The 11,336-nt window shown below is 34.2% G+C and overlaps 1 protein-coding gene across 1 annotated transcript; it reads right to left on the bottom strand.

Moving 5' to 3' along the window:
• Positions 1-10,244: 10,244 nt before the first annotated feature.
• On the bottom strand, positions 10,245-11,036 carry LOC129234287 (histone-lysine N-methyltransferase SETMAR-like). The gene has a single exon (XM_054868282.1). The coding sequence runs from the start codon at positions 11,034-11,036 to the stop codon at positions 10,245-10,247; it is 792 nt and encodes a 263-aa protein (XP_054724257.1).
• Positions 11,037-11,336: the final 300 nt, after the last annotated feature.

Here is an 11,336-nt window from a genome sequence, read left to right as displayed (position 1 = left end):
TTTTGTAAACGTAAAAAAAGTGTTTCAAAAAAGTATTGATTTTCATCCAAAAAAGTGGTTGAGTACATCCTTATTCAAACTTAAGCCTTTTTACACTGCAAGTAGTTAAAAAAGAACCGCTCATTATTGAAAACGAACAGAGAAAATCATGCAAACAGATCAACTAAATCAAATCAAATTAAGTTACACCCAAAACGTATAGAGCAGAGGAATTTTTTCTAACAAACTGGTTCGGTCAATTGTTTACAGGCATAAGTAGTGTAGATGTAAAAATAGGGTTTCCACTAGTCAGGTTTCGGTCACCGAGGAAAGTTTAATGTGTTTGGGAAGAAGGGGAAAGAAAGAAATAGGAATGCCGAAAAATTAATTTTCCACTTGTTAAGTTAAAATGAGTACTTTCTACATTCGGTAAGTCATCAACACAAAAATAAGTAAATAAATAATAAATTAACGAATTTGTAATAGTAATATCCGCCCGCGGGTAATCGGAAGTTTATTGTAACAAGTTGCACTAACCTTTTTTATGGATCGTCTGTGAAGTATCGTATCCTTTATATATTCAATGACGGTTTTTTCTTATGATTGAAGACTGGGCTCGTTATCATACTTACTAGCTACAGAAGCTGCTAACTATTTTATTTAATTTTACTACGGTATTATATTCTTACTGGATTTTACTATGTTAATATATTACAATGTTACTATACTTATTAACTGTGCCTTAATGTATGTATTTGTGCGTAAAGTGTAATACTTAAACCCTAAAATTTTTATTATCAACGCTGAAAATTAAAATAAATTTAATTTGTTTATAGTTTAAGCAAAAAAAAAAAAAAAACTTTATTATTTGGACGATATTGCTTATTAGTCTTTAAGTAAACACTTGTTTACATCACCATTTTTTTTTTTTTTTTTTGATTTTTTAACCACAAATTATACCTTTAACAAATTACTTATCTCGAAACATTGTTGGTCTTGAAATCATTATTGTTAGACATCGTCGTGTTAATATTGAACAACTTGCCCCATCCACAGAACAACTAGCCCCAAGAAGGGGCAAATTGTTCCTTTCCAACTTTCGGTACTAAAAATGGATTTCTAAAAAAATTTTACGAAAGACAACTTAAAAAATCTTAACATCAAAGGGGCATATATGGCAGTTTTTTACTTCCTTTTACAAAAAAGGAAGTATTATATTCGCGAAAAAATTTTCACTCAAAAATCGACTTTAATTTCCATTTTACTCACCCCCGAATGAATATTGATTTTTTTTTTCTTTTTTTTCCGACTCGACCACACGTGGATAAAGGCCTAAGAACGTATAGACACGCGAAATATCCATAATGACGATTCCAAATTAATTACAACAAATTTTCTCTTGACGTCCGTATATACGTATATCTGTATGTATGTGGGTATGTATGTCGCATAACTCAAGAACGATAAGTAATAGAAAGTTGAAATTTGGTACGTAGACTCCTGGTGGAGCCTAGTTGTGCACTTCCCCTTTTGGTTGCAGCCAAATAAGAATTTTGACTCGGCCGTTTTTTAGTATGACATCGCTCATTTTAAGTTACCACTGATAAGGCTTTCTTGTAGGTAGTGCTGTTTAGATCCACTGTATAAATAGGCCGACACATCAGCTTAAGTTTAGCCAATTTAGATCGGATTTTTCATTGTTGCGCAGCAAGGGTTACCACTAGGGACTGAAATACCGGACCAAAAATTCAATACCGGTATTCGATATTTTTGAAGCGTGATACCAGAATACCGGTATTTGAAATTTCTCAAAAATTGCTTGAAAAGATATTGTTTCGTTGTCACATTTCATAATTCTGTACAAAAATTGTATTATTATGAAAACGTATTGTGAACAAATATAAAATGAAGGAGCAAATGTCATAATAAAAAATCAATGCTAGTAAAAAACATGATGCATCTATTGAATTTCTCTAAGCCTGGAACTCAATTTAGTGCTCAACTTTCCTACAGTTGAAGCTACTCTTTCTGAATTCAAGCAAGTCGGTGGTACTGTTGACAATGCATGATACACCTCTAATTTAATTGCCTAAAAGTATTTTATCTTCACAAAAATTCGGTCTATTGCATATCATTTTTAATAATAAATCAATAACCCTTTCATGTGTGTATATGTGTTTCTTTCGTATTGGGTGTATTTCTATTATTTTTTTTTAATTTAAAGCTAGTTAAAATTTCTTCCCTAACAGACGATACTTTTCCAATATTAACATCATTTTCTCTTGAACAGGAGGGGTTTGTGTTTACTTTTTATTAGCCCTTTGGTTTGGAACTTATGATAAACTTGACTAACTTTGATCTTGTTGGTTTCTCTTATTCGTTTTAGTTTTCTTTCCAAAATTTTTTGCAGTTACATTTATGTAACTATCTGGAAATATCTTTGAATTCGTGGAACATATTTATGCTTTATCTCTATGCAAATTTTGAAGGCAATATATAATTTCTAAATATTATCTTGAAAAGTATGAAGCAAAATAGCGAGACGGCACAACAGACCAATACTGATGCCAACAAATTGCCATCTGTAATGCTAACAAGAAACAGTTTTTGTCAAAATTTAGTACAGTTGAGACAAATATTTAAGAAAAACAAATCATAAAGCATTCCTGCAATTGATGGTTTGAATAAATTGTTTATTAAACAAATGGTGGGGGGGGGGGGGGCATTCAAAATTCACTCGAAATTATCTTTCGAAAAAGGGGAAATGAGCGACCAGGGAAATGGAAAAAATAAATACATGGTGCACAAAATACTTGTGTTTAATGATATTCTATTTGTTTATGCTTTTGAAGCTAAATTTTTACATCCCTAGATTGATTTCGGTTCTGTATCATGGGAAAATAAATGTACATTTAGAACATAAGTAGATATTTAATAAGTTAAATTGAAAATTCTTGAATTAAAACTATTTATTGTTTTCAGCTAATACCAAAAATACCGGTATTTTCCTCAGCAAATACCAGTATTACGAAATTGCTCGAAATACCGGTATTCGGTATACCGGTATTGCAATCCCTAGTTACCACACCAAAGTTTAAGGTTTCGCCAAATTGGCCAAAAATAATATTTTATTTGATAAATAATTCACGTGTGTGTGTATGTGTGTGCAGCTAATATTTGCACACAATGTGAAATCTCCAAACGCGATAACTCGCCAGAAAAGACACCCACTCAAACACGCGCTCCGATCCAAAATGGCTCATCTTGAGCTGATGCGCCAGCCAGTGGTGGATCCACGCGGGGGGGGGGGGGCGATCGGGGTTCAAAAGGAAAAAAGGTCACCAAACTCTCCGCCTCTCCCCCTTCGTGCACACATCCAACACATCGCGAAAAGTCGCCTACAACTGTATTTTTACGACTAATTCCAATTTTCCAGGGGAGAGTCCTTCAACCCCCTCGCTCCAATGCCATCGAAGATCGTCAAAAATTTTTGGGGTTTTAACTTCGAAAAAAATCGCTGGAATCGAAAACTTTTTCAAAAATTTCGTTAATGAGGGCCTTCAATTACGTTTTTAGAGCTTCAATTAAGAAAATATCCGGGGGAGAACCCCCGATTTCGAGTTTTTCCCCTAACATAAATAAAGATCCACTAATATTACGTTTTTGGAGCTTCAATATTGAAAAGTTGAGAGATAGCTCCAGAGCCCATCCCTTCCCTTAAGGCGATCAAAGATGACCAACCAAATATGACCAAAGATGGCTTACGACTGCGTTTTTAGGGCTACAATTTCGAAAAATTTCCAGAAATGAGCCCCCATGACCTACTTTCCTCATCTTTCAACATCATTCAAATATCGTCTAAAACAACGTATCTGGAACTATTATGTCGGAAAGTTTCTAAGGAAAAGTTCTGAACCACATGTCTTTTGCCTAGCGTTTTTAGGAACTCAATTCCGAATTTTTTTTTCCATGGGAAAGTCCCCTAATCCCCTGGTTTTTAGCATTGCTAAAGATGCCTAAAATTGCATTTTTGAAACTCTAATATCAAAAAAACGATTAGTCAGAATTTCTGAATCTCATCCTTTCCCTCCAAGAAGGAAAAAAAAAAAAAAAAAAAGCAAACTATTGTGTTTTCTAAAGTATTCCTTTTAATTTCAAACAAATTCCGGAGAGGAACCTTCAAATCTTCCTCCGTCTTATTAACCGCCAAATAATCTAAAAATGAGTTCCTGACAAAAAAAAAAAAATTCAGGGGAGAGCCTGCAAACACTCCTACTTAAGCGCGAATATTAAACAACTCAATTAATAAACAAATCCATAACTATGTTCAAATTTTATTTAAAAATGCAATTTTAGTGCTTCAATTGGTGCTCACCTAAGGGGGATCATGGTGCAGAGTGAGCCTTTGAAATTTTTAGGGTGGGTTGTCTTGAGGGGTATTTTTCTCATTTGGGGGGGGGAATCTCCGCGTTATTGTTGGAAATGCGCCCTTGTCCTTAGGGGGTGTACCCTTGGTATTTCATTATGCTCGGTACCTTTCTCTTCACTTTGTTCGGTGCCTTTCTTTCATAAGGAAAAGAGTTCCATTGAGGACCTTAATGGTCTTACTTCATCAGTCCTCAAACGAATCAAAAGTTTAAAGATCTAATTTAGATAATATTCCAGAATATTAATTGATTTTTTTTTTCAATTTTTTACTCTTGTTTGTGTGTGTGTGTGGTACTCGAAACACTTATATTTTTTCATTCAAACTCTTGGAACAATACCCATTATTCGAAAAAAAAGTAAATAAATAAATAAAAACATGCTTCTTTTTTTTAAATAATTTTATTTTCATTAGTCACCCCTCGATTCCCCCCCGTATAATGTACTTCTAAATCGCTCCTCCCAGTAGGATCGTCCTCCACTTGCGCCAGCTCATACATATAGGGACTTTAGCGCGATTTTCATTTTTGGTGACGTCAGCGTTACTCGATTAATGAATTGACTTTTATGTATATTAGGATTGAGGATGTCTCACAATTCTGAATATTAAAAAATGCTCTAAAATATTAAAAAACAAATCAAGAATTTAAGAAAATTTTTCTTGTTGAACAGAATCGATTATAAGCTCAACAAAAGTGATATTTAGAGCAGATGTGTGATGATATTGCTACAAAAAGAAAAAAAATTCGTTTGATGGATTAAATATAATTTGACATGTTGAGAAAAGCATTCCTGAATTCAAAATTGTATTCTTCACAAGCTATTAAACCCATTCTGTTGTCGTCCCTCAGAGATGTGTCAGCCAGCACAAACGGCCACCGTAGTGATGCGGCTGAGTTTGACAGATATATTCTAATTCAAAATATTGGGGAACATTCAAAAGTTGAAATACTTACATTTTTTATGAACTCTCAATTACATTTTTCTGTTACTCACAGAAGAGTGTCAGCAGGTGAAAACGCAATTAATTATTCTACTGCGTTTCATGGATTAAATATAATTTCAAATATTAAAACAAAAACAGAATTGAAGTATTTATATTTTCATTAACTTCTAATTCCCTTTTGACTGTCGCTCGTCCATGAAGTGTCTCATCCGGTGAAAACGCCCCCCCCCCAGTAATAATGCTACTGTGTTTGGTAAATCTATATAACTAAAACAAAGAATATGTGTGTGTATGTTCATTAAACAAATCCACAGTTTACGTCGGATCTTGACCAAATTGGGCAGGGAGGTACTTGGGCATCCGAGAAGGGACGTAGGTAGTTTTTCAAACGCCCAAAAAGTACCGAACTAATCGAATTTTAGTTTTAGGGCCCGAAAATAGCTTTTTCTCTATCCGAAATAGTTATCCGACCAGTTTAAATTTAGCGCCATTCGAAAGCCCGCGAAAAATGCCCTTAAAATTGATTTAAATCCTTCGAATTTCAAAAAAAAGAAAGACAGATTGTAAAATCAGTAGAAAAAAATTTAAAAGCATTTTTATGCCCAATGGAACAGAATTTCAAATTGGAAAATTATCGTTTGCGCGATCTCATTTTAAATTAGCATAATAACTTTTCAGAATATTGCCAATTTTTTCCTTTGGAATGTGACTAAATAAAATTTTGTTTCTGTTTTGGAATAAAAATATTTGCAGATTTATCTTTCTCTCTCTCTCTCTCTCTTTTTTTTTGTACTGCCAGCAGAAGATAATCAGGAAGGTTGCGTTTAATTTATTCGGAAATTTTTGGTTTGCCGTTTTCTTTCTTTAAGAATGATTATTTGGAAGGGAAATTTTAGTTTTTTTCCCTCTAATTGAAGCCTGATTGTCGAACATGTGTATAATTGTGCGAACATGTGTGTCAAAATATTTAGAAAATTTCTCAGAGTTAATTTTTTTATGTTTTTTGGATTCTCCAATTCATTTTTGTGTGTACCCCCCAGACAAGTTACAACACCCCAAGCGGACAATCCCTTCGCCCCTGTCCCTTAGTGTCCCCCCCCCTCCGCTACTGAGTTATGATTGAAACACAACTTCGACTTTACGGCAGAAAAGAAATTTCGTTCAAAGAAATTTCGTAGGTTTAATCTTTTGAAAAGTACTTTTTGAGGGACAGTTTTGTTAATTATAACTGCTCTTGTTGCAGCTCAAATAGGATGATAAATGTTTCGCTTCTTTTTCTACAAGAATGTTTTTAATGGCAATTAATCCGTCCACTACTCAAGAATAAACACGATAATTTAATAATTCGTTCAAAATCATAGGAATAGTTGAAACTAAGCATAATTTTAGAAATAACTTCCCAAGTTTCTTAACTCATATTTCTGCAGTGCAAAAGTATCACAAGATAAGCTAACAGTAGGTTTTAGAAAGAAAAAAAAAACTTCTTCATCAAACGTTAAATTGTTCTCCTTAAATTGTTTCTAATAAATATGACACTTTTTTGAATAATATGTCCGCACATTTTTCAAGTAAATTTAGATCTCTTAGTTTTTAAGAAACTAAGATTCAATCGCACTCTGCCTGCACAAAATATGTTCGATTGAATGTTCTATAAGAAAATTCATTGAAACACTATTCAATGGTAAATTTTCTTCCATAACATGCCGGTCACACCATTGAAAAAATTTCTCTTATTTTATTTGTGAACTTTAGAAAACACTCAAGCTCTGTAAATAAATACAAACCAATAGTTTTGTTCTTATTGAATGTGCCTTAGGCAACGTAACAACTTCTCAAGTGCTTTCGAAACGTGTTATTGCTGTTGACATTTTGTTGTCCTTTTTACCGAGGCTCTGGAAATCTAAGAAGTTTCTGAGAGCTAAACATAAGCACTTAGGTTTAGATCCTTGTGTTTTGTTTTTCTTTCACGCATTCTCTCTTTTGTAAGCAAAAGAATGTGACATAATTTGATAAAACTAACTGTATGTTCCTATTATGGTATTTTCTGATAGTTATTGAATGAAACGCGTAACTATCTGAGTGGATTAAAAAAAAAAAGACACTGCAATGATTTTTTTAATCGTTACTTGTAGTGACATAAAGTGAAATTTATTTAGAAACTTTTTCTTTGCTATGGATTTTTTAATCATTTAATTTTGCTATTATGTATGATAGAAGGAATAAAATACATATTGTTCTTTATAAGGTAATATGTTTTAAAACTAACTTAGTTTTGAAACGAAATGCTTCAACAAATAAAAAAAGTATATGATTGCTTGAATGTTGAAAGAATTGTCAAAATGGTATTTTTCACGTCTTCTGCATTTTAACTCTCAGGACTATTATAGATTAATCCGACTTTTAAATTAGAGAGAATTTTAAGTAACAATAGTTTAAAAAACGCAGGATGTTAGCTGTTGTAACACTTATATATTGCACTCAAAAGTCAGTGGAGACGAATGGGAAAGAAATTCTAAATACTTTACACATTGTGGATCGTATTGGCAAGACTTGTTCCTAAAATGCATATACATATATACATTTTTTAATTAAATGCTTTGAGTCTCACAAAGCCTGACAATACATTTGAACCATAATTTTTGTTACATAATCAGAAAATTACTTTGTTTTTGACTTTTGTCTACCATTTTCAACATTGTTCGCATTTTCAATATTCTGTTTAGATCTACGACCTGCCCAAAGTTGCTATGGTATTGGCAAACGACCAGTTAAGACGAATGCATCCGAATGAGAGAAAGTAAAAATGTGATGAGCGGGTTTCGTGCATTTCAATGTGAATCTACTTAATTTAGAAACTAACGCACGTCTGCAAAACTGGCATCTCTGAACACTAATATATGCATCCATTTCCGCCTTTTAAAACCGGGTGTTAGCCTTTCTATCTCATCCGTGGTCAAATTTTTGGCAGAAATTTTTGGACAATGCTTGGTCTGCTTGATTTTAACATTAATACTATTAAAGTTTTTAGCTTTTTGAGCAATCACGATTGCTTATTGTTCTCATTTGACTGTTTTGAATTCCTATCATTTTATTTTCCCGCCAGCACCACCGTCGCGTCGACCGGCCTCACGATGCTGCTCCTCTTGCGGAAACCGTCTCCAGGTTGCGTCCATATCCTACACACACACACACACACGCATGCCTGCGCACAGACACAAACATACACTCCTACACACACTCATGCCTGCACACAGACACAAACACATATGCCTACATACACACACACATCACCACCATCTACAAACACGCGCGTACACACACAGCACTGCATACACAACACGCACACATATGCATACATACACACATACATACATACGCACCCACACACATGCGGCTACACAAACACACTCGCGCATTCATACACATACACGCTCGTGATTGCGAAAAACATAATTTGAATTCAAGATGCCAAAAATTCAAATTTATATATATATATATATATATATATATATATATATATATATATATATATATATATATATATATATATATATATATATATATTGTTTAAATGTGTTTTTCTACCATGAAGAATACTAATAAAAAAAAACACACAAACTTTACATTGCATAATTAAGCCTTTTTCTTCTATCATATGGTAAGTCCAAATATAACTGCCAGTCATACATATCAATGACGTTATGTTAAAGCATTTGTATGGATTTTCTATATGAATTTTCTTAAAAAAATGCTGCTCAACAGAATATCTTTAAAACACGTAGTGAGAAGCAAATTTTTGATAGAATTCCGCTATTGAAAACAAGTAAAAACAAGAAGTTAGGGCCGAAACTTATTAATGAAGATTTCAAAGTGAAATTAAAATTTGGTCAAAGTAATTTAAGCAGAAGTTAGCAATGTGCTTTTTATTTATTCCGTTATCTGATTTTATTTAGAGACGCTGCAATAGTCTGGTTTCAAATGAGTATTTAATTCTTCCGGGATAAAGCTTTATCTTCAAAAAATCAAGTTATGAATAATTTAATTTTGCAGTTCAAGTGAACGTTTTAAGCCATGGTTTAATAAGCTCTTGCCAAGGTAATTATTGATATTCAATGAATAGTAGACTTTCATGTTTGCTCACAACGCACATTCATTTTAATCTTAACGAGATTTTCTACTATTCTAGTGCACTTTAAAACAACACACTAAACCTAACTGAAACATTCAATATTTATCTTGAGAAGAGTATCCTTAGAAAATTCGTTCGAATTCGTACACAATTCCGAATGTCTGAAAAGAGGTAAATAAACGTTTGACATTTTTTAATTTGTTTTACGTGATACGTGCTAATAAAAATGATTCATTGAGATTTTGAATTGTGTTTTGAATATCGTATGTTAATCAACAAGTCATAGTAATGAAAAATATTTATAAATAAAACATGGTATTAAGAATACAAAATAGAAGTCTTCAATTGCCTTTTTTTTAATGTGTATGAAAAGAGCGTATAAATGAAAAAAACATATAATAGTGAAAAGTTAATGTGTATTAGACTCTGCAGGGACTCATTTGAAAAACGTGTAATTGATAAAAACGTATAAAGGAGAAAGGTATAAACGGCGCTCCACATATTTTTGCTATATTACATCTTTATTTTGTGAACTTTTTTTGGCAACAGCAATAGTTATTATTATTATTATTTATAAAACTGAATGTGTGTCAAAAGCTTTGGAATGTTTTTATTCTCTTTTGAGGTTATATGTTAAACTTATGTGGGCAGTTTATCTAGTGTGCGTCGTATATATATATATATATGTATACAGGGTTTGTCCGGAAAGTAATGAGCCTCATTTTTAAAAAAAAATACTTTTAATGATCAGATTCTTACAAATACTTAAAAATCTTCAAAGTACGACCCTTCTGCGTCGATACACTTTTGCCAGCGCGATTTCCATGAATTGAAGGCTCCCTGGAAGTCCTCGACCGATAAGCTCTTTAGAAGTGACGTCGTAGTAGACTGGATGGTTTCCACGGTGTCCCAATGTTTCCCCTTCAGCTCTCGTTTCAGTTTGGGAAACAAAAAAAAGTCGGGCGGGGCCAAGTCGGGACTGTAGGGTGGCTGGGGAAGCGCGTCGACGCGAATTTTGGTCAAGTAGGAGGTCACAACAAAGCTGGTGTGAGACGGTGCATTGTCATGATGGAGTTTCCAACCATTTTTGATCTCCTTTCGGACGCGGGTGACGCGGTTATTCAGCCGTTGAAGCACTTCTTTGTAGAACTGACCCGTAACAGTCTTGCCAGGTGGGACGAACTCGTGATGCACTACTCCTTTAACATCGAAGAAGACAATGAGCATTGATTTCACGCGTGACTTGCTCATTCGAGCTTTTTTCTGGCGAGGCGACGCCGTGGTGTGCCATTCCGCACTCTGTCTTTTCGTTTCTGAGTCGTACTCGAGTATCCATGACTCATCTCCAGTGATGACGTTGTCCAAAAAATTAGGGTTGTCCCTGCACATTTTTTTCATCTCCTTGGAGACTTCCAAGCGATGCGTTTTTTGAGCATCGGTCAAAACTTTGGGCACAAGTTTTGCGCAAATCTTTCGCATGCCCAATTCTTCCGACACAATCTCATGGACAATTGTTTTCGGCAAGTTCAACGAGTCTGACAACAAACGAACACTCATTCCGGCGGTCTGAGTTCAACAATTCGCATCCTCACGACCCACCTTGAAAGCTTTGTGCCACTTTTTTGCCCGCAAATAAGACATGCAAGCCTCCCCGTAACCCTCCTGAAGCATATCGAAGGTTTCCTTGGCAATTTTGTTCACTTTGACACAAAACTTTATCGCGTAGCGTTGTTCAATCGTTCTTTCAATTTCTAGTATGACAAGGGCGCGAAATAGGGGTCTCCTTAAAATGACGTTCTCACCGTTTCAGAGCTCGGAGGCGACTGAGGCATGGCTCGCGGGAAAGCTTAGGGTTCC

This window comes from Uloborus diversus, chromosome 1 (genome assembly GCF_026930045.1).
Source record: "Uloborus diversus isolate 005 chromosome 1, Udiv.v.3.1, whole genome shotgun sequence".
Lineage (NCBI taxonomy): Eukaryota > Metazoa > Arthropoda > Arachnida > Araneae > Uloboridae > Uloborus > Uloborus diversus.
This window is presented reverse-complemented; position numbering and strand designations above follow the sequence as displayed.